At 41.9% G+C, this 24,741-nt stretch overlaps 1 protein-coding gene across 1 annotated transcript in view; it reads right to left on the reverse strand.

The window, feature by feature from the left end:
- Positions 1-24,741, reverse strand: part of lrp6 (low density lipoprotein receptor-related protein 6) — a 60,912-nt gene that overhangs the window by 17,003 nt on the left and 19,168 nt on the right. Inside the window, exons 3-7 of the mRNA XM_061912107.1 lie at positions 7,049-7,246; positions 6,784-6,980; positions 6,568-6,699; positions 2,680-3,076; positions 2,431-2,602 (exon numbers count right to left, since the gene is read on the reverse strand). Of these exons, the coding sequence (XP_061768091.1) occupies positions 2,431-2,602; positions 2,680-3,076; positions 6,568-6,699; positions 6,784-6,980; positions 7,049-7,246 (1,096 nt within the window). The remainder of the gene's footprint in view (positions 1-2,430; positions 2,603-2,679; positions 3,077-6,567; positions 6,700-6,783; positions 6,981-7,048; positions 7,247-24,741) is intronic.

Raw genomic sequence — 24,741 nt, forward strand, 5'->3', positions numbered from 1 at the left:
CTCTGGGCCCGAGATCATCTAAGATGGACTGATGCAAAGTGGAAAAGTGTTCTGTGGTCTGACGAGTCCACATTTCAAATTGCTTTTGGAAATATTCGACATTGTGTCATCCGGAACAAAGGGGAAGCAAACCATCCAGACTGTTATCGACGCAAAGTTAAAAAAACAGCATCTGTGATGGTATGGGGGTGTATTAGTGCCCAAGGCATGGGTAACTTACACATCTGTGAAGGCACCATTAATGCTGGAAGGTACATACAGGTTTTGGAACAACATATGCTGCCATCTAAGTGCCGTCTATTTCATGGACGCCCCTGCTTATTTCAGCAAGACAATGCCAAGCCACATTCAGCACGTGTTACAACAGCGTGGCTTCGTAAAAAAAAGAGTGCGGGTACTTTCCTGGCCCGCCTGCAGTCCAGACCTGTCTCCCATGGAAAATGTGTGGCGCATTATGAAACGTAAAATACGACAGCGGAGACCCCGGACTGTTGAAGGACTGAAGCTCTACATAAAACAAGAATGGGAAAGAATTCCACTTTCAAAGCTTCAACAATTAGTTTCTTCAGTTCCCAAATGTTTATTGAGTGTTGTTAAAAGAAAAGGTGATGTAACAAAGTGGTGAACATGCCCTTTCCCAACTACTTTGGCACGTGTTGCAGCCATGAAATTCTAAGTTAATTATTATTTGCAAAAAAAAAAATTAAGTTTGAGTTTAAACATCAAATATCTTGTCTATTTAGTGCATTTAATTGAATATGGGTTGAAAAGGATTTGCAAATCATTGTATTCTGTTTTTATTTACATCTAATACAATTTCACAATAAAAAAATAAAATAAAATAAAATAAAAACAGAATACAATGATTTGCAAATCCTTTTCAACCCATATTCAATTGAATGCACTAAATGCACTAGCCGGAGGTCCTGCAGTCTTGGGTTCAATCCCAGGCTCGGGATCTTTCTGTGTGGAGTTTGCATGTTCTCCCCGTGACTGCGTGGGTTCCCTCCGGGTACTCCGGCTTCCTCCCACTTCCAAAGACATGCACCTGGGGATAGGTTGATTGGCAACACTAAATTGGCCCTAGTGTGTGAATGTTGTCTGTCTATCTGTGTTGGCCCTGCGATGAAGTGGCGACTTGTTCAGGGTGTACCCCGCCTTCCGCCCGATTGTAGCCGAGATAGGAGCCAGCGCCCCCCGCGACCCCAAAAGGGAATAAGCGGTAGAAAATGGATGGATGGACAATTTCACAACTCATATGGAAACAGGGTTTGTATTTATATAGCACTCTACTCCACCTGCATGATACCCAGAGTGCTTTACATTGTACGTCACATTCACCCATTCACACACTGATGGCGGAAGCTGCTATGCAAGGCGCTAACCACAACCTATGAGGAGTAAGGTGGGTGAGGTGTCTTGCCCAAGGACACAACGGTTGTGACTAAGATGGCGGAAGCTGGATGCGAACCAGGAACCACAAGTTGCTGATACAGCTACTCTACCATTTGAGCCTCACCGCCAAATATTAAAATGATCTATAGCTGCAACCCGAGTTTCAGTCCATGTTTACATTGCATGATCAAAACGTAGCGTGGTTCCCTTTGAGCAGGTGAACGAGCCACCGAGCAAGTGGGGATGTAAATCCTTGTCAACAAAATTTGCAATGGCCTCTGTTACTGAATTTTCATTGCCTGCTGAAAAATGGAGTGGTGTTGCTAAAAAAAAACCTTAGTTTCTTGTGTTTTGCCCTGGGTGGCTTGTTGTTGGAAGTTAGTATTAGCATCGTGTGATACTGCTGCTCCACTCACAAAACTCGTAGGTGTGCAGGGTGGGTCTAATCGATATCATGCAAGGCGAAATTTAAAATACATCGATCTATAACCAATAATATCCTTTTTTTTCCCCAAAACTTAGCCCTACTCAGCACTTTGACACACCATGTTTGCTGACATCACTGCATATAGGAGTCTGTCCACTATGTGTTGACGCACACGTCCACAGGAGAGACAAGCCTCACACAAGTAGTGTACATATGTGGTCAGTGTAAATATAAAATCCCGTTTCCATCGCCAGCTAAAAGTTCTTCTCTGGATTGGGAATGTTTCACCACAGTGTGGCGTACTTTCAGATTCTGCTTCTATTCTAAACACAGCCGACCGCAGCTGGCGTGCGGGCCCCAATCGGAACCAGATGTGCTCGAGCTGAGGGAGGGAGGTCTGAGCAACACCAGAGGCGGGGAGGGGGTGAGGCGGGGTCACCACACAAGAGAGAAAGTAACGAGCGTAAGAGGGAGCACGCAACAGTCTCACTACCCTACACACACACACACACACACACACACACACACACACACACACAAACTAAAATAATGTTTAAAGTTGCAAAACACTCCATCAATACATTCATTCAGATAGAAGAACCACCCACCTCAATCATGTCAGTCTTGGCGTCCCCCCAGTAGATCTTGCGTTCTTCATAGTCGAGCGCGAGGCCGTTGGGCCAACCCAGAGAGGTATTGACCATCACCACTCGCTCCATCCCGTCCAGGTCAGCACGCTCAATCTTTGGGACTTCGCCCCAGTCAGTCCAGTACATGTACCTGACACCAACACAAGGAAAAGATGAGGTCTCTATGTGCAAAAAACGAAAAAAAAGGAATTAAAATTTCCCACTCACCCAGCCACCGGGTCCAGGACGATGGCTCTGGGCTCGTCCAGGTCTTCAGAGATCAGGATCTTTCGCATTGTCCCGTTGAGCCTGGTCACCTCGATCCGGTCGGTGCCGGTATCGGTCCAGTATAGATTCCGGGCGATCCAGTCAACCGCAATGCCGTCTGGGTGGTTGACCTGCGACGTGACTACAAATTGGGCGTCGCTGCCGTCAGGTAAGGAGCGGCGGATGGCCTTGACGTCGTCATCCGTCCAGTAGATGTAGCCCTCAACTGGGTCGTAGTCGATGGCGATGGCGTGACGGATGTCATCCACCTGCAGGATGATGTCGGTGAAGTCGGGCGTATCCAGAGAAATGCGGCGCAGGTCTGTTCGTCGAGCCAAGAGCAACATTCGAGTGGCACCTGCACACGAAGGCACAGCTTGTAAGACGTCCACGCATAGACAAGGTCGATGCAGGGCATCGTAGTTCCTGTGATGCTCGAAACATTTGAAATCCAAATATTACACACACACACACACACACACACACACACACACACACACACACACACACACACACACACACACACACACACACACACACACACACACACACACACACACAAATGACAGCAAGTTGCATGATGTGATGTGGTGTGTGTGTGTGTGTGTGTGTGTGTGTGTGCAGCACAAAGAAAACAAAGTCACAAAGCTGTGAGAGGCCCACGTCAACAATGGCGCCGCCACGTTTCAGCACACACTCATTTAAGGAGCTCAAATAGTTCAGCTCCACTAGTGAAAGGCAGCATTGTCTGCGGTAGGAGCACGTGACCCCACCTTCAACAAAAGCCCCCCTTCCTGCGGGCCAGGGCACTGAAGCAAAAAATGTAAATAAAAGGAGATGGGAGCGTCCAAGCTGCCATTCACCCAAACAACCGCCCAGTGGTGGGGGGAGGGGTCATTTTGCTGAGAATGATGATGCTTCCTCCTTTTGGGAAAGCAGAAAATACTCTGCAAATGTTTTTGTGTTCTGTGACGTACTTTAAGAAAAATGTGAACCAAACTTTCTGAAGTCCACAACATTTCTTCCCCTTGTACTTTTTAGCAAACGAGACAAGAAATGTAAAAGTCATCAGCGCCCATCACATTCACACTTCAACCTCCCTTAAGGAGATTCAGAGTCCCAAGACCACACTTGGATGCTCTCAATACGGACAAATGTATTGAAATTTGTCTCATTACAACCATGTTAAGTCTGCAACATTTGGCTAGTGTGAGCCCACTGATCTGTGCACAGGCACGCCACGCTTCCCCTCCTCTGGCACGATTGGAAGAGCTACTGTATGCCCCAGCAACATTCCATACACACGTGCAACGCAGCAGCGTCAAAGAACGACAGATGCTTGCAGGTTAAGAATGATAGCGGAATTCATAACAGAAATTAAATACTTCTGTTTAGAAATTAAATACAGAAATAAAAAAATCCACAGGTTAAACCCAGAGCACACCCTTTTAGTCACGACTACATTGCCAGTCATTTAATTTGTGCGGTAGCTCTTCCCGCAAATACTTATTGACAGTGGCAAACTTGTACAAAATAAAAAGGCATAAATACTCTTGATAACACTAGAAATAATCTATAAAGTCAAACAGATTGTAGTCAAACATCAGAATGGAAGTGCTGGGGCAAGTCAATGTATGAATGACTAACTGCGTTTACGCAGGCCAACAGGGGCCAGAAAAGGAAGGGAGATCTGATGGTACGAATCAAGGGTACACAGTAAATAGACAAGATATGAGGAATTATGACATCCAATAAGTCTAATAACATTTAAAAATAGCTCCAATAAAAATAATCAATCAAAGTTTATTTATATAGCCCTAAATCACTAGTGTCTCAAAGGGCTCCACAAACCACAACGACATCCTCGGTACAGAGCCCACATAAGGGCAAGGAAAAACTCACACCCAGTGGGATGTCGGTGACAGTGACAATGATGACTATGAGAAACCTTGGAGAGGACCGCATATGTGTGCAACCTCCCCTAAGGGACCAAATAAAAATAAACGCTCCAATGACGTGAGATTACCTGTACTATGCTGTAGGTGGGTTAGTCTGATGCAAATTTAGCATTACTTTTTTTCTTGCCCGTCCTGTTGTAAACTTCCATTGAATTCATTGTAAATAAATATGGCGTCGATCGTGTGGGATTTTTACAGAGGAAGGCATTTTGAGTGCTATTTGCAAAAGTCTACTGCAAACATTCCACAAAGAAGGAAAATAAAAACATTGTGGTTCAACACATCAAACCTCATCAGCCACCTGAAACACCAACATCACTCAGACTGTTTTGAGAGCCTACCAAGACGCCTGCACTGCTCAAGAAGTTGCCCCTATGCCAGCCACAAAACAAGGTGTGCAAAATGTTCAATCTAAATTGTAAAATAATACAAATAAATAAGTTATCAGTTATCTGTATTGGCCTAAGCATCTTGAAAAAAAATATTGTGCATTCGTAAAGAAAATCAAGCCAGTCCAGTTGCTCTGATTTAATTTCTCAGATAAAAAGTGCAATTAAAAAATGTTTCAAAATAAAAAATTTTCTCTGATTAACTCGCTAAATCAGGGGTCGGCAACCTTTACCACTCAAAGAGGCATTTTGACCCGTTTCACAAAATAAAAAAGACAATAGGCGCCACAAAACTCTTTTGAAATTTAAAATTAATTAACACAGCATAAAGAGGTTTTTTTTTGCTTTGTGCTATGTGTAAACCAGGGGTCTTAGACACCCGGCCCGCGACCTTTACATGAATTCCGCTTGACAGCATTACACTTGTCAGTCAACCCTCCCAAATTTTCCGGGAGGTTCCTGAATTCTCAAAGCAACTATTCTCGCGAATAACTGCTGATGGTCACTCAGATAACAATAATAAGGGCGTGCTATGAAGCCTCTGCCTTTGACGCCTTCTATAACATGTACAAACAGCTTGCCAGCCCAGTAACATGTTGCATGTGGCTTCCACTAATGGGTGTGCACAACTACAAGGCATAGTTGTTCAACAGCCATACAGGACACACTGAAGGTTGTGATGTAAACAACTTTAACACTCTTACTGATATGCGCCACACTGTGAACCCACACCAAACAAGAATGACAAACACATTTCGGGAGAACATCCTCACAGTAACACAACATAAACGCAACACAACAAATACCCGGAATCCTTTGGATCCATGACTCTTCCTGACTATATTATACACCCCGCTAGCACCAAAACCCACCCCCCCCTCCGTGTGTCGGTTGAGGTGGGCGGGGTTGGGGGTGCGGGGGTGTTGTATAATATAGTCAGGAAGAGTCATGGATGCAAAGGATTCTGGGTATTTGTTGTGCTGCGTTTATGTTGTGTTACTGTGAGGATGTTCTCCCGAAATGTGTTTGTCATTCTTGTTTGGTGTGGGTTCACAGTGTGGCGCATATGAGTAAGAGTGTTAAAGTTGTTTATATCACAACCTTCAGTGTAACCTGTATGGCTGTTGACTAAGTATGCCTTGCAATCTCATACGTATGACAATAGAAGCAGCGAAATGCATGCGTCCGGCCGGCACACAGATAGCATGGTGTAAAGGCGGGCGCGATGACATGTTGTAGAGGACGTTAAAAGTAAAGCCATCACGGCACGCCCTCAATATTGTAGTCAGAGTGAAAATCGGAGAATGTTAGCCCCGAATGATGTCCGGGCGAGGCACCAAAATGCGGAAACGGGGGGTCGGCGATTATGCAGCTGAGCCACGTCAGCGTGGGCAAAGAGCCGCATGCGGCCCCGGAGCCGCGGGTTGCTGACCCCTGCGCTAGATAATAATAACAGCAGCAATAATAATAAGTGTTTCAGCGTGGGACAGTAGTCCACTCACCGTCTCGGCAGGTCATGGAGTCCTGGAGCAGCTGGACCCCGGTGGGACAGGCACACTGGTAAAAGGGCTTGTCAGGTGACAGCAGGCAAAGGTGAGAGCAGCCACCATTGTTCAACGAGCACGGCGTGTTGGCTGCGTGTCACGAGAGATGAATAAAATAGTTAGACAACTTCACTACTGCGACGAGGACATATCTGCGACCACAGGCAAACTTACACTGGACCTGTCTCTTGGGACTGAAGACGTGGATGTCCATGGGCGAGAAGATGTCCGAGTGGACAACGCGCTGTACGTCGCCATTGTCTTTCATGCAGGAGTGGATGGAGTGCGTGTTCCAGTCAGTCCAAAACAGCGTGTCCTCATACAGGGTGAGGGCAAAGGGATGAGGCAGCTCTCCTTTCACCACCACCGCCCTGAAACAACATGAAACGGGCATCAGCGCGCGCACAGCCACGCACACACGCACGGTGCTGCCCTTTACCTGTTGGTGCCGTCCAGGTCACAGCGGTGGATAAAGTTGTGCTTGGCGTCTGCCCAGTACAGTTTTTGCTGGTTGTAGTCCAGCGTCAGCCCGTTGGGCCAGTAGATGTCTCTATCGATGATTATGGAGCGATTGGTCCCGTCCATCCCGGCTCGCTCGATTTTTGGAACCTCCCCCCAGTCAGTCCAGTACATGAATCTGTGTGGAGACAACCAACAGGAAGTGATGAAGAGGTTGTTGTAATGGGGTGGCCATCAACAAGACTCAAAAAACATGCCCATTGACAGGCAACCACAAAGACAGAATGTGACACTTTGTAGTCGCCCATGGCGCTGGTCGGTGCGGGTCGCAGGTGTATTAGAGAGCATCCACTGACCCACATAGGCGTTGTGGTTTCCTGTGAAACTTCCGTAAAACACTATATTTCCCACAATCCTTGCCTGTTGGTAACATTTGTGTAGGTCATGGCGTACTCCAAAGTTTTGAAATAAAGAGACATGAACAGTTTATACGGCCATCAAATGTTACAAGAGATTAGGAAGGCGAGTATTCTGCAAAAGTAGTACTCGCCACCGGCTGCTCCGAGAAAAATCTTGTAGCCAATCATCAACAATGGGCCTGTTTACACTGAACACCAAATCTGATTTTATTTGCCCTCAAGTGACACGGATCTGATTTATTGCTAGTTTAAAAGTTTCAAAGTGCTTAAAATCTGATCTTTTGACATCAGATTTACCCTACATCAGAAGGTTTATTGTTTATTGAATGGATCCCCATTAGCTGACGCCAAGGCAACCGCTAGTATTGCTGGGGTCCAGAGCATACAAAATAAAAATACAAAGAATACATACATTACCAAACATTATGCAAAAGAAAAGTACAACATAAAATAAAAAAGCTAGTTGAACTCAGTATTACAAATTCACGTCATGTGGGCAGCTGCAATAGGTATATCTTCAAAGCTGTCTTGAATGACAATTTACTTTGTGAGGGATTAATGTGAGATGGCAACCGATCCCCAAAAGATATAAATCCATAAATGACTATGTTTGAGGATATTGGTTCTGGGAGCAGGAAGTGCCAAATAGCCATTGCTGGCATTCCTAGTGTCATGAATATGTGTGTTAGTTGATTTTAAAAACTGTTTGTAAAAGTAATCTGGTGATTGAGCTAACATGGTAGTTCTAAAGAACATAAGGAGACTACAATGCACCTTTTGTTCAACAGATAACCAGGATCAGCGTGAATGCATATATGAAATATTAGTGCACAAAGAACATTTAAGCACCGGTCTAGCTGCTCTGTTCTGAACAAGTGGCAGTTTGTTCAGATCAGACTTAGTCGTAGCGGACCATATTATAGGACAGTAATGAAGATGACAGAAAAGGAGGTAGTCCTGAATCCAATTGGAATTTGATTTTTTTCAAATGTGACTGCAGTCTAAAGGTAATCTGACCTACGTCAGTCGTGTGCACTGGAGAGACGAAGTTGACAGCGGAAATGGATGTTTCATAACAACAACCGGTTTCGATTTCTTATTTAGACGACCAAATTTTCGGTGCATCACTTGTCAATAGTGCACAAATAATATGCTATATGTAGTATATGAATATGGATTTTGATTCTGAAGAAATAGTGATTGTTGAAAGACCGGAATTGACGCTATGGCGCATTAGCTTACATGTGAGTTGAAAAGTAAAGCTCCTGTTATGCAGAGGAGACTGTGTCTCCTCTGCATAACAACCAGAAAAAGATTGCAACCTCCCAAATATATTACGCTATATACATCCATTCATACATTATATCACTTTCATTTACTTTTACGTAAAAACACATTTTTAAAAGTGCAGCAGCAGTGAATTCCTCCCGGTCAACTTACTTTGATATCACTTTATCAAGGTGCGCATGCAAGTAATGTCGAGGCCACATTGGGGACTGTCTGATAAAAGTCACATTTTACTTGGAGTGTATACAGTGAGGCGGAAAAAAAATCAGATCTTAAACAATTCAGATTTGGGGTACTTTGGCGTGCTTTGTAAACATAGTCAAAGTCTCAGAAGTGAGGAGTGGTAAACATTCCATTTATTCTTTGACCTGATTTTGATCTTTTAATACATTTTGGTGGATCGGTGTCACATAAAATTCGGGCCAATATTAAAAACATAGCAAATGCCAACGACAGCGAGACGTTTGTAACAAAGAAAATAATTTTCAGTGCTTTAAACAAAGGCATAAATCAATCTCGTTACCCTGCGTAATGACAATAAAGCTGATTCTGAAACTAAAGACTGCACGGTGCAAAGTTTCTTTATAAAAGAGCAGAACAACAGACTATGGTTGTATGGTGTACCGGTATTAGTAAAGTATCGCGATACTAATGACTCATTTTCGGTACTATAGAGCCTCTGAAAAGTACCTGTCCCCCATTCCCACGCGCCCCCGTCAATTTTTGTGGTTCCTTTTAGTTAGAAAACTATCAAAATCATTTTAGTACCAGTACCAGTACTAAAATATTGGTTTGGGGACAACTCTACAACAAACTTATTCCAGCATCTGAAACGTTATTATCAAGCAGAGTGGGGGAAATGCAACCCTCTACGGGGCGGACAAAACTGAAACAATAACAACAACAACAACAACAAACTCCACCTAAGAAGCAGCTTACTGTGTTGGAATCATTTACACAAGATACCCTGTATGAAGAGAAAGGAGAACAATGCGATCTTTTAAGCAGTTGCTCTGCACATTTACACCAGACAGCTTGTGTGTGCTGCTGCAAATCTCTCACGGAATTACAAAGCATTTAATCAATTATTTCAAGACAGAAGTTATTAGTTTGCACTCCATTAATCAGATGTAATTGTAATCCTATTTAGTGATTATTGGTAGCTCTATTGATTTACTGCAATGTTACATTTTTCATTTACAGAAGCATTTTCTTCAAGACAGAAGTTTTAAGTTTGCAATTTATTATTGTCAATGTTGCAGATGGTTATTTATTTACATGCAATGTACAATGCTACATTTTTGTCTACAGAAGTATTTGATTTAAGCAGAAGTATTGCCTCTTAGAGGAAGCTCTTAATTTTGTTATTTGAAAAATATTGCATAAAAAGTACAATTTATATCAGGTCTAAAAAGAAAAACATCATTGAAATTAGAATGTTGCTCAGAGTAAGATGTCTTTTTTGACGACAAAAAAAAAAAAAGCAAAATTAGTTTAGAATCATGTCTGTCGTTTGTATTAATTGGTATCTTTAAACAGTAGCCTATATTGCCCAGGCCTACCGAGCTGTGTTGTGACAAGTGAGCGCAGTTAGAAAATGTGAACTTTTCTTCGTGTATGTTTTGCCACAGTATGTTTGAGCCCATAAAGGTGACAATGGGTCAACATTACGTTCATCTCTCACTGTGGGGGCTACTGCTGCGTCCGCAATACTACTTGCCTTAATTATCTTTAATAGCTCGGCGTACTGCATCAACTACAGACCTGCCAAAAATGTACTGGAGATGGTAGGAGTGTAATGGTATTGTAGATACCGCGTTTTTTAGGTTTCAAAGTCTTCACAATAATACTGTGACGCCTGACTAGGGCTGGGTGATATGGCCTGTTTTTAATATCTCGATATTTTTAGGCCATATCGCGATATACGATATATACTACGATATTTTGCCTTGGCCTTGAATGAACACTTGCATATAATCACATCAGTATGATGATTCTGTGTCTACATTAAAACATTCTTCTTCATACTGCATTAATATATACTACTTTTAAACTTTTATGCAGAGAGGGAAATCACAACTAAGTCAATAGACCAATAGTGTATTTATTAAAGTTATTAAGCAATGGCACAAAAATGAATGTCTTTTCCCAAACAGAAAGTGCAAGATTGTCAAAGACATTTTAAGTGTCAAATAAAAATGAGCTGCATAATAGGATATCAAATAGTATTCGTCCTTCAAGGCCTACGGAAACCCACTAATACCAACCACGCAGTCTGATAGTTTATATATCAATGATGAAATATCAACATTGCAACACATGACAATACGGCCGGTTTAGTTTACTAAATTATAATTTTAATTTTCCCGCTGAAAACGTCGCGGAATGATGACGCGTGTTTGTGACGTTATTGGTTGGAGGGGACATATTAGCCAGCACCACTAGCGGCTAAAAGTTGTCTCTTTTCATCGCGCAATTACACAGTATTCTGGACATCTGTGTTGCTGAATCTTTTGCAATTTGTTCAATTAATAATGGAGAAGTCACAGTAGAAAGATGGAGGTGGGAAGCTTTTAGCCTTTAGCCACACAAACACACAGTGTTTCCTTGTTTAAAATTCCCGGATGTGAAGCTTTACTATGGATCAGAGCGGTCAAGCGAACATGGATCCCGACTACATGTCAACCGGCAGTTTTTGGTGAGAAAATTGTGGTAATAGGTCGCCTCTTACCGGAGATCGGCGGAGCTTCTGTCCTGCTGCAGCTTCGTGACTTCCCTCAGAGACTGGCGTCAACACACCCGTGGCCACACCCCTCCGACTATCAGGTACTATTTAACTCACTAAAACACTCGCAACACAATAGAAAGATAAGGGATTTCCCAGAATTACCCTAATAAATGTGTCTAAAAAGATCTGAATCGCTCCCAATGCAATCGCATTTTTTTTAAACTATATTTATTTTTATTTTTTTTAGTCCTTCACTATCAATATCCCCATCCACGAATCTTTCATCCTCGCTCAAATTAATGGGGAAATTGTCGCTTTCTCGGTCCGAATAGCTCTTGCTGCTGGAGGCTCCCATTATAAACAATGTGAGGATGTGAGAAGCCCTCACACGGGTGACGTCATCGTCTGCTACTTCCGGTAAAGGCAAGGCTCTTTTATTAGCGACCAAAAGTTGCAAACTTTATTGTCGATGTTCTCTACTAAATCCATACAGCAAAAATATGGCAATATCGCAAAAATGATCAAGTATGAGACATAGAATGGACCTGCTATCCCCGTTTGAATAAGAAAATTTAATTTCAGTAGGCCTTTCACTATGTGGTAGGTTTCTCCGGACGTTATGAAATTCTCTTCATTCTCTAGCGAGTGACTTTTCAAAAGATGCTACATATTAGCAGTAATGCTACTTTTTATAGCAACGCTTTTGCCCCACACTTGATACATTACGGTTGTCTGTTCGACATATTCCCACTTGAAGCCGAACCACCACCAGACGATAGACCCCCTCCTGTTTTATTGGGAATTAAGTTTTCCTTCATGTGTTACCAGATGCGCACCTTCTTTCTCTCGTGTTAACACTCGTACGGCTATGTTAGCATCACAGCTAACGCTACCCAGTCTGCTACCTCTCTGCTGGGCGACGGCGTATACGTATGTGAGGTATGACGTGACAGTATGTGACGTGTGTAAGTTTGTGCGCCTGCTTGTCTGTGAGAAGGAGAGACAGGAAAGAGTGAGAAGAGCCCGGAGCTAAAAGCAACTACGTGAGAATGTATACTTGAATATTACGATATAGTCATTTTATATATCGCACAGAGACAAACCCTCGATATATCTTGTATATTGATATATCGCCCACCCCTAGGCCTGACAGTATCAAACAAAAACTTGTGAGTGTAATTTCTGGCCGGCGCTTTATTGTTGGCAGGGCCAGAAAATAAAGTAAATCTCCCAGAATCCTGTGCGCAGCGCAGTGTGCCAAGGTGGGGGGCGTTGAACGCCATAAGCAGGAAGTGAAGTGTGTTCGCAGTCGATGAGAAGAAATGTTTTTTTGGGACACTTCCTGAAAATTTTAATCAAAATCTATCCGTAACTATTTGAGTTACGTTGCTAACAAACAGACAAACAAATCCTGGAGAAAAAATCACCTCCTGGGAGGAGGTAACAAAGTCTACATTCTGCAAAGCAACACTTTCGTCTACATAAATCCTCAATCCATCCATGTATTTTTTTCACCATTTGTTTCTCTCAATGTCGTGGGGGGCCTGGAGCCTATTGAACTGCACTCAGGCAAGTTGCCTCCTCATAAACTGTCATTCTGAAAAGATATTAGAGGTCAGCGAAGCCAAGCATCAGTTTGTGAGGTATTCACACTATTAAAAGGTAAATTATTAGTAGGTCTGTCAAAGTAAACGCGATAAAGTATTAACTATAAATTCCAATAATGGCACAAATTTTTTCACAAGCGATAAACGCACACGCATCTTTTTTTAACCTTGAGCGGTGCCGTAGTGGGAGAACTTGGCTGCAGGTCACTTGCTACTGATGAGCCACAGGCGAGCAGAAATGGACAAACAAAAAGCTATCTTATGGAAATATTAGGTTCAAAGCCATGGCAAGTTGTTCTCCCGGCAAGAAATTAATCTTTTTCGCCCTGAGGAGAGACAACATCCCTGCAGCAAACGCCTGCTGCTCGCGGCGTTCAAGTGGGTGGTGCTTCACTTCCCTGTTCGGATTACGGTTAAGGTGATAACATAACATTTAGATTGTTACTGTGACTGATTTAGTAAGTAAGATGACTTAAAAGCTCAACCTAAACAAAAGATAGTCGCCAGGAAGTCGAAAGGAGACTTTTTTTTTCATTGCCAACAGTCGACCCCACATCAAAACATGTTAAGACATTTTCTCATATGAATCCCTTTTCTGGCTTCAAAATAAAAGCGCTACGCAATACAGTCTTGCACTACGATCATGCTTTGTCAAAAGGGATGGACACCGGATCCGCTACTTTATTGGCACTGACCGAAACTACCGGGCACAGATTCAAGTAAGATCCAGCGGTGCCATGTTTTGGTGCCTGGGTTGCGCATGATGTTAAAGTACCAATGATTGTCACACACACTCTAGGTGTGGCGAAATTATTCTCTGCATTTGACCCATCACCCTTGATCACCGCCTGGGGGACGAGGGGAGCAGTGGGCAGCCGCGGTGGCCGCGCTCGGGAATGATTTTTGGTGATTCAACCCCCAATTCCTACCCTTGTCACGTCTGAATTAGTTAAAGTTAAAGTACCGATGATTGTTACAATTAGCACCTGCGAGTTGCGAGTACTACATCAACGGCGAGGAGGTGGAGAGAGTCAGCTCCTTCAAGTTCCTCGGCACCCTCATATCTGCTGACCTGTCCTGGACCCAAAATACAACTGCGGTCATCCGGAAGGCCCAGCAGAGACTCCACTTCCTGAGGGTGCTGAGGAAGAACAGACTGGAGAGGCAGCTGATGGTGACCTTCTATCGCTCGGCTGTCGAGAGCCTGCTGACGTACTGCATAACAGTGTGGTACGCCAGCTGCACTGAAGCAGACAAACAGGCGATTCAGAGGGTCATAAAGTCTGCACAAAAAATCATCGGCTGTCCCCTGCCCTCCCTGAAGGATTTACACAACTCCCGTTGCCTCAACATAGCAAAAAACATTACCAAGGACAGCACACACCCTGGCTTCCACCTGTTTGACTTGCTACCATAAGGCAGGCGCTACAGGTGCAGAGCCAGAACAAACAGGCTCAGAGACAGCTCCTTTCCCAAAGCTGTCACCATGTTGAACTCTAACTTAAAATAATAATAACTCACCCGTATACAATATCATGCCCTAATACCCTACTGTGCAATACTACCCTTCGAGTGCAATACGTCCGACATTGATTGTTATTTATTACTTCGGTACTCTTGTCTTGTTCTGTATATTGTACAGTATTTTGTATTTTGTACTTCTATAGTGTTTTGTATATTGTACAGGATTGCTTATTATTTGTATTGGATAGTAGTCTATTTCAATTGTTAGTTTTTCCTTTTTACCTCTTATGTCATTTATTTCACCCCATATTTGTTCCCACTACCGCAACTTAAGTTGGAGTCTTTAATCTCGTTATATGCAAATATAATGACAATAAAGTTCATTCTATTCTATTCTATTCTACTTGATAGCACTTGAGAAAAGCAGGTGATTTCGAAGCGGATAAATAAATAAATGTTACATTTAAACATTTTAAGATTTCATTATCACACAAACACTTTTTACCACATGAACACACAAAAGTACCAAAAATTGGTATTGTTGAGTACCGTATCGATTCCCAGATCAAAGGAGTACCGTATCGATTTAAATGTGAAAGTTACTCATCCCAATTCGTCAGAGAGGTTTTGTAATGTTATTCTGTGATATTTGCACCTAAAAAATTATAGTACACTAGTTGAGGAACATATGTGTAAATTATTTTATAACATATTTTGGTCGAGTCGTCAATTACAGAATGATTAGATGGCTGAATATACAATTTTATCAATTGATAAGGAAGGTTCAAACCTTGCCATGCCGAGATATGAAGACCATTAACTTGTACAACATGTAATGTACAGCGGTAGAAAAAAGATGGATCGATATTACCAAACATCTTTGACAATTACAGCATGGTCGTAACAATCCACATTCTGTGTTATTTATGTGTGGAACTGTTCTTTAAAAACATGAAAGTGTAGCTCCTTCTCCGAACGAAAGTGCTCCTAAAGCCGGAATACAAATTCTGTTTTTATACAAAATCTGGCAAGACCCCAACACACAGTAGGCATCTTTAAAAGCCTTATCCCTGCAGCTATAGCCACCCTAAACAGCAGGCCCGGCCGACCTGTCTGACAAGCCTGTAAATGTGTTGTTGCTCTCATTGTCATGTAAGATGTGTTTTTGCTAGTTTTGTCAGTGATGTGTAATGTTTATTGTCTAAATGTATGGTCAGTGAAAATGAATTTCCTCACCGGGACCAATGATTTTAAATCTAATCTAATCCAATTTTTTTTTGTATGAATGTCATTAAATCATGGTTGTTCTTTTTGTGATGAGATGTTTATAAAAGCATAAAGTGTCAAATACATTTCATTAAAGAAAATTAATTGTCCGTTCATGGTGTTAAAACTTGAAAATCATCTGTCTAGGGCACACTTGTTAATGATGAAAAATCATGTACATCTGCGAATAATCATGATGAATTTTGAGTTAACTATGAACAATGTGATTCATCTCAATTAAATATTTGAATAGTTGGACAGCCCTCGTTATTAGTTAACTTTTCTGAGAAACAGGATTTTCCAGACTGATGCAAACATGTCCACAGTGGAGAACATTGCTTATCAGAAAGCAAAAGTTGAAAGACACAAATGTGAACATGATTGTTTTGCACTGGATATTTACATTGTCACTCTAAAGCAGTGCTTCTGAAATATTTTCTGTTACACCTCACCCCTACAAAGAAGAAAGTATTTTGTGTTCCCCCACTCTCCGCTGGGATAATAAATAGTATAATTTGTCTATTAATTGTTATAGCTATACCTCTGCATAACATTACAAGCTCATTAACATTAAAGGACACAACACACCAGCCTTTCCTCGTCTCCCACCGTAGTCACAGTGAAGCAAAGTGCTACCTATGCTTCATCATATTTTGGTACGGCAAAAAAAGCATGTTCCCCGAGGTCACACGCGCCCAACCGTTACAAAAACCTGTTCATTTTAAGAAGCGGTTTTCAGTGAATGAATTGCTCGAAATTGCTTCTCATTTTTAAAATGATTCCCTTAACAATTCTTGCGGGTGGGAATGTCAGACTAAGGCTGTGCGATGTATCGAGATACGATATGAATCGCGGGTTTGTCTATTTGCGATATAGAAAATGACTATATCGTAATATTGGAGTAGACGTTCTCACGCAGTTGTTTTTAGCTGCGGGCATTACACTACAGGCTCTCCTCGCTCTTTCCTTTGTCTCCTTCTCACAGACGAGCAGGCGCACATTCTTACATACGTCACATACGTACACGCCCTCGCCCAGCAGAGAGGTAGCGGTGTGGCTAACGTTAGCTGTGATGCTACCGGGTTATTGTGAGAGAAAGAAGGTGCGAATCTCGCAACAAATGAAGGAAGAATTAATTCCCAGGAAAAACAGCACGGGGCCCATCGTCTGGCGGTGGTTCGGCTTCAAGCGGAAATATGTCAAATAGACAACTTTAATTTGTCAAGTGTGGGGCACAAGCGTTGCTACCAAAAATGGCATTACTGCTAATATGTAGCATCATTTGAAATGTCACCTGCTAATAACTTTAATAAATACAGTTTTGGTAAATTGACTTAGTTGTGATTTCCTTCTCTGCATGAAAGTTTAAAAGTAGCATATATTAGTGCAATATGAACAAGAATGTTTTAATGTAGACACATAGAATCACCATACTGCTGTGATTATATGTATCCAGTCTTCATTCAAGGCTAAGGCAAAATACAGAGAAATATATCGTATATCGCGATATGGCCTAAAAATATCACGGTATTAAAAATAGGGCTGGGCGGGCTGGGCGATACATCGATATATGCGATATATCGCGGGTTTGTCTCTGTGCGATATAGAAAATGACTATATCGTAATATTCGAGTATACGTTCTCACGCAGTTGCTTTTAGCTGCGGGCATTACACTACAGGCTCTTCCCACTCCTTGTGTCTCCTTCTCACAGAGTGTAAGCGCAGGTTCTTACATACAACACATATGTATACGCCCTCGCCCAGCAAAGAGGTAGCAGTGTGGCTAACGTTAGCTGTGGTGCTAGCGGGGTGTTGCTACGAGAGAAAGAAGGTGCGAATCTGGTAACAAATATAGGAAGAATTAATTCCCAAGAAAAACAGCACGGGGCCCATCGTCTGGCGGAGGTCCGGCTTCTAGTGGGAATATGTCGAATAGACAACTTTAATTTTTCAAGTGTGGGGCACAAGCGTTGCTATAAAAAGTAACATTACTGCTAATATGTAGCATCATTTGAAAAGTCACCTGCTAATAACTTTAATAAATACAGTTTTGGTAAATTGACTCAGTTGTGATTTCCCTCTCTGCATGAAAGTTTTAAATGAGCATATATTAGTGCAGTATTAAGAAGAATGTTTTAATGTAGCCACATAGAATCATCATACTGCTGTGATTATACGTATCAAGTGTTCATTCAAGGCTAAGGCAAAATACCGAGATATATATCGGAGATCGCGATATGGCCTAAAAATATCGCAATATTAAAAAAAGACCATATCGCCCAGCCCTAGTGTGAATGTTGTCTGTCTATCTGGTTGACCCTGCGATGAGATGGCGACTTGTCCAGGGTGTACCCCGCCTTCCGCCCGAATGAATCTGAGATAGGCTCCAGCACCCCCCCTATCCCCCACAACCCCAAAAGGTACAAGCGGTAGGAAATGGACAGATGGATGGCATTCAGTATGCTTCCATGCACTAAATGAGTCTGAATTCTCAAATAATTTGTTTTTTTCTATTTTCACACCTACATATGAAGTCCCAGTTTCCATGCTCTCTTTCTAATGAGACTGTTGGCCATAAGCTGTGTGCCTCTAGTACACTAGGGGCAATCGAGATCATTTCAGCTAGTTTCGTGAGAATATAGTGAGAATATAAATAGCAGAAAACATTGCTATGTGCTATTAAACTAGTTGTAGTAGCTTATTGGCTTAAAACATTTTTGAAGCTAGCGGGGCTTCACAAACAGTATTTTCCAAACTGCAAAAAAAAATGTCCACAGTAGAAAACACTGTTGCTCAGAAAGTAAAAGTTGAAAGACACTAAACTGAACACTTTTGTTTTACACTTGTCACTTAGGATGTTTACAATGTTACTTTAAAGACACTCAACTGTTAATTTTTATTTCTAATATTTGCTTGAAACAGTGGATGTTCCTGCATTATCCTTTGAACTTAAAATACATAGTAGTGATATATGAGTAGAAAATGTTAGCATTATGTTTGTGTTCAATCACAGTGTGTTTATCCTAAAAAGTCCTACCACTTCATTTTCAACCACACTAATACAGCCTTGATACCGTGATAATATCGTACCATTAGATTGATATCGTTAAATCTAATACTAGTGATGCACCAAAAATGTGGCTATCGAAAGACTTTGATCACCGAAACAGGATATTGTGATGACATAACCAAGATCAAGACGATTGGAGTGAAAACAGCATGTCTGCATTATGGACATACAGTACATTAATACAGTATACCCAAGATACACACGGTAAGAGAGCTACAAAATGTGCAAATATTAAAAAGGACGGTGGATCTCTTTCAAAGACAGAAATAGCGCCGCGCGCCAGTGTCGGCGATAAGACTGAGGCACGCCTGTGTGGCAGGCAAATCGCCCACATCTTGGCTCCGGCGGCTCTTTCGGTCATGGTACACTCCCAGCCCTGCTTTGCACTCCAGCCCGACTGACCGAGCTCTTAAAGCCAATCCTTGTCCCGAAGTAATGGATCTGTGATGGATATGACTTGGGGACTTCTCTGACCCGCCTTGTTCAAACACGCCAGAGGCTGTTTACCATAGAGACCTGCTGGATGCGTTGGCGATTGCTTTAAGAAGGCAAGAGAATCTCAGCTTCCTTTAAAATTTCACAAAAAGTGGTCGACTATGTAATTTTGTATTTACATTTCCATCCCTCCATCCATTTTCTACCGCTTGTCCATTTTGGAGTCGCGGTGGGTGCTGGAGCCTATCTCCGCTGCATTCAGGCGGTAGGCGGGGTACACCCTAGACAAGTCACCACCTCATAGCAGGACCAACACCGATTGAACTAAAATACATTCAACTTTCTTAAGAATCAGCTACTTTCACATCAGCTGACGCGACCTTCTTTTTATGCATCTTTATTGCATCGCATTAAGTCAAAGTTTAAAGTTAAAGTAGCAATGATTGTCACACACACACACACACTAGGTGTGGTGAAATGTGTCCTCTGCATTTGACCCATCCCCTTGTTCACCCACTTTGGAGGTGAGGGGAGCAGTGGGCAGCAGCGGTGCCGCGCCCAGGAATCATTTTTGGTGATTTAACCCCCAATTCCAAGGCTTGATGCTGAGTGCCAGGCAGGTATGTAATGTGTCCCATTTGTATAGTCTTTCACAACATACCGATCTCAGGGTGGACACTCTAACCACTAGGCCACTGAGTAGGTGAAACAATGTTACAGCCGAGTGCCGATTGACTTAAATGGGGGAGCATTGAGTGGGTTGTTCTACTGTAGCAAAACTGGACAATCATTGGATAAATGCTCAGGTTTGTCCCGCCTACTGACACTGAGCATCTCTGGAAGTGATTAAGACGGGGGCTCAGCCTCGTGACTGAAAAGTGGGCTCGGCTGACCTGGATGCCAGACTTCTGCATGATGATTGGATGATCTGTCTGAGGCTGAATCCCTTTTTGATTAATAGCAAAATGAGCAAATCGGCAACCTAGAAATATATTGCACCGCCACAGAATTATTAAACTTTCATTCCGTTGTTCTGTGTCGATATAGAGGATTTCACAATCATGTAAGTCAGTGGTTCTCAAATCGGGGTACGCGTACCCCTGGGGGTACTTGAAGGTATGCCAAGGGGTATGTGAGATTTTTCAAAAATATTCTTAAAATAGCAACAATTCAAAACTATTTTAGAAATATATTTATTGAATAATACTTCAACAAAATATGAATGTAAGTTCATAAACTGTGAAAAGAAATGCAACAATGCAATATTCAATGTTGACAGCTAGATTTTTTGTGGACATGTTCCATAAATATTGATGTTAAAGATTTCTTTTTTTGTGAAGAAATGTTTAGAATTAAGTTGATGAATCCAGATGGATCTCTTTTACAATCCCCAAAGAGGGCACTTTAAGTTGATGATTACTTCTATGGGTAGAAATCTTTATCTATAATTGAATCACTTGGTTTTTTTTTTTCAACAAGTTTTTAGTTATTTTCATATCTTTTTTTCCAAATAGTTCAAGAAAGACCACTACATATGAGCAATATTTTGCACTGTTATACAATTTAATAAATCAGAAACTGATGACAAAGTGCTGTATTTGACTTCTTTATCTCCTTTTTTCAACCAAAAATGCTTTGCTCTGATTAGGGGGTACTTGAATTAAAAAAATGTTCACAGGGGGTACATGACTGAAAAAAGGTTGAGAAACACTGCTGTGGCGTAACCCACTACGCCGTGCCGCCTCTTAAAGGTCTGCACAAGCCACAATGACATCCTCGGCTCAGATCCCACATCAAAGAAAGAAAAACTCAACCTAATGGGGACAACGAAAAACATGGAAACTAGGGCTGGGCGATATGGCCTTTTATTAATATCTCGATTTTTATAGGACATGTCACGATACGCGATATTTACAGCATCTCAAAATGTTGCCTTAGTCTTGAATTAACACTTGATGCATATAATCAGACCAGTATGATGCTTCTGTGTGTCTAAATTAAAACATTCTTGTTCCCTCCATCCATCCATTTTCTACCGCGTGTCCCGTTCGGGGTCGCGTGAGTGCTGGAGCCTATCGCAGCTGCATTTGGGCGTACTGCATTAATATATGCTAATTTTAAACTTTCATGCAGAGGGGGAAATCACAACTAAGTCAATTTACCAAAACTGTATTTATTAAACGGTTATTAACAGGGGCACAAACATTCATGTCATTTCAGAAAAAAGTGACTGATTGTCAGACATTTTAAAACAAGCTATTAGTGCACTTTTGTGCATGTCACTAAGATGACATATCAAAACATTAAATAAAAGTGCACTTTTTGTAAAGAACACCACTACAATATTTAAAACAAATAGTGCACTTTTGTGCATGATGTCACACAAGATGGTTAAACTGTAAAACAAAAATTAACTGCATAATAGGAAATCAAATACTGTATGTCCTTCGCTTTGTGGTAGGTTCCTGCGGACGTTATCTCCTTTTGTTTTTGACTATTTTTTTTCATACGGTGTTGACCTGGAAATGGAAGACACCAGCCTCAATTGGGTCAGTGCTGGTAGTTTCGGCATTTTGTTGGGTGTGGCACCAGCCGGAGATGTTGACATGCAGAGTTTCAAGCCCTCATTCTCTAGCGGGTGACTTTTCAAATGATGGTACGAATTAGGAGTGCTGCTACTTTTCGTAGCAAAGCTTTTGTCGCATACTTTACATATTACGGTTGTGTATTCAACATCTTCCCGCTTAAAGCCAAACCACTGCCAGACAATGGACCCCGTGCTGTTTTGCTTGAGTATTAATTATTCTTCCTCCATTTGTTAACAGATTCACACCTTCTCTCTCTCGTATTACCACTCGCACCGCTCCGCTTGCACCACCTTTTACCATGAATTGATTAACGTGGACCCCGACTTAAACAAATTGAAAAACTTATTGGGGTGTTACCATTTAGTGGTCAATTGTACAGAATATGTACTGAACTGTGCAATCTACAAATAAAAGTATCAATCAATCAATCAAAACCTGCCACAGCTGACGTTATCCATGCCGCTACCTCTGTGCTCGGCCAGGGCGTATGACTTTGCACGCACGACAGCATGCGACTGTGTAACAAGGTGCGCTTGTTTTAGTTCTCTGTCAGAAGGAAAGACAAGAAAAGCCTGTAGTGTAATGCCTGCAGCTAAAAGCAACTGCGTGAGAACATACTCGAATACTCACGAAAATAGTCATTTTCTATATCGCACAAAGACAAACCCGCAATATATTGAGTATATTCGATATATCGCCCAGCCCTACTTGTAATCTAGGAAGGGGCCACATATGTGTATTAATTACTTTCCTTAAAGGCCTACTGAAAGGAGATTTTCTTATTTAAACGGGGATAGCAGGTCCCTTCTGTGTGTCATACTTGATCATTTCACGATATTGCCAGATTTTGGCTGAAAAGATTTATTAGAGAACATCCACGATAAAGTTTGCAACTGTCGTAGTTAAGAGAAAAGCCCTGCCTCTACCAGAAGTCGCAGACGATGACGTCGCAAGTGTGGGGGCTCCTCACATATTCACATTGTTTGTAATGGGAGCCTCCAACAAAAGGTGCAATTTGGACCGAGAAAACGACAATTTCCCCATTAATTTGAGCGAGGGTGAAAGATTTGTGTTTGAGGGTATTGATAAAGACGGACTAGGGGGAAAAAAATATATAAAAATAAATAAATAAAAGTAAAAAAGAGCTAGACGAAGTGGCTGGAGATAGGGAAGTCTGGGCTTCCCTGCTTAGGCTGCTGCCCCCGCGACCCGACCTCGGATAAGCGGAAGATGATGGATGGATGGATGGATGGAAAATAATAAAACCAAATGCATTGGGACAGATTCCGATGTTTTTAAACACATTTACTAGGATAATTCTGGGAAATCCCTTAGCTTGCTATTGTGTTGCTAGTGTTTTAGTGAGTTTAATATTACCTATTAGTCGGAAGGGTGTGTCCACGGGTGTGTTGACGCCAATGTCTCAGGGAAGTCGACGGCACCTGTACGGACGGCCCAAGCTCAGCTTTTCTCCGGTAAGAAGTGACTTTTTAACCACAACCTGCTGGTTGACATTCGGTTGGGATCCATGTCCGCTCTGATCCATAGTAAATTTTCACCTCCGGGAATTTTAAACAAGGAATCACTGTGTGTTTGTGTGGCTAAAGGCTAAAGCTTCCCAACTCCATCTTTCTACTGTGACTTCTCCAATATTAATTGAACAAACTGCAAAAGATTCAGCAACACAGATCTCCAAAATACTGTGTAATTATGCCACACAGCTAAATGCCGACGACATTTAGCTGTGTGTGTGCGTAGCGCTCATACCTCCTAAAAACCCGTGACGTCTTGCGTACACGTCATCATTACACAACGTTTTCAAGACGAAACTCCCAGGAAATTTAAAATTGTAATTTAGTAAACTAAAAAGGCCGTATTGGCATGTGTTGCAATGTTAATATTTCATCATTGATATATAAACTATCAGACTGCGTGGTGGGTAGTAGTGGCTTTCAGTAGGCCTTTAAGTTTTAGCATAATAATACGTCAGTTTAGGTTTTTCTTCACCAGTCTCTCTTCCAGCCAGGATGTGCTAGCGTCATGTCACGTATTAGGCTCAATTCGAACACCCATTCTTCCCCCGTTTTTGCCTTCACTCATTAATATTGCACGTTTATGTCAATCAAAAGCCATTTGAATTATCCCTACACCATCGAATGCGAGGAGAAAGATGGCAAAACCAGAAACCCAGAACAGCGTAAGTAATTAATGATTTTCATAATAATGACACTTGTGGTTTTAGTCAGACATCAAGCCTCTGCTACTGCAAGTAAATATTGGCTTCAAACACAAATACACAGTGAAACACAATTTACATAGCGCAGGCTGATGCGCCCAAACAAAACGGTCTTCTTAAGAACGACAGGCAAAAGAAAATAAAAAGGGCACAAGCAAAGCTGAACATCGCGTGCAACGGCATCTTGAAAGTAAACAAACATCTGTCGCATCTGCCTTATGTCACTGCTGGCAAACGGCGAGAGTTGATGACATAGCGAGACTCGAGCGACGTGCGTATGCACACGGGCGTATTTGCAATACTTCGCCCAGGCACTAGATGCTAGAGCCAAGGGGAGCCTTTGTCTGTTCTTTGAGAACATTCTGACATTTATTAAAACTTGTAGCTGAAATAGGCACCAGCGCCCCCGCATCCCCAAATGGAATAAGCGGTAGAAAATGGATGAATGGATGTAGGTTTTTATATCATACAATTTAAAATCTTGACTTATTTTCAAATTTTCTATTCTTATGCAGAGGGCATATTGACATTGTTTTATTTTGGAAAAAAAAAAGTTAAAAACTAGGGCTGTC

The sequence above is a fragment of the Nerophis ophidion genome, linkage group LG10, assembly GCF_033978795.1.
Source record: "Nerophis ophidion isolate RoL-2023_Sa linkage group LG10, RoL_Noph_v1.0, whole genome shotgun sequence".
NCBI classification, from domain to species: Eukaryota; Metazoa; Chordata; class Actinopteri; order Syngnathiformes; family Syngnathidae; genus Nerophis; species Nerophis ophidion.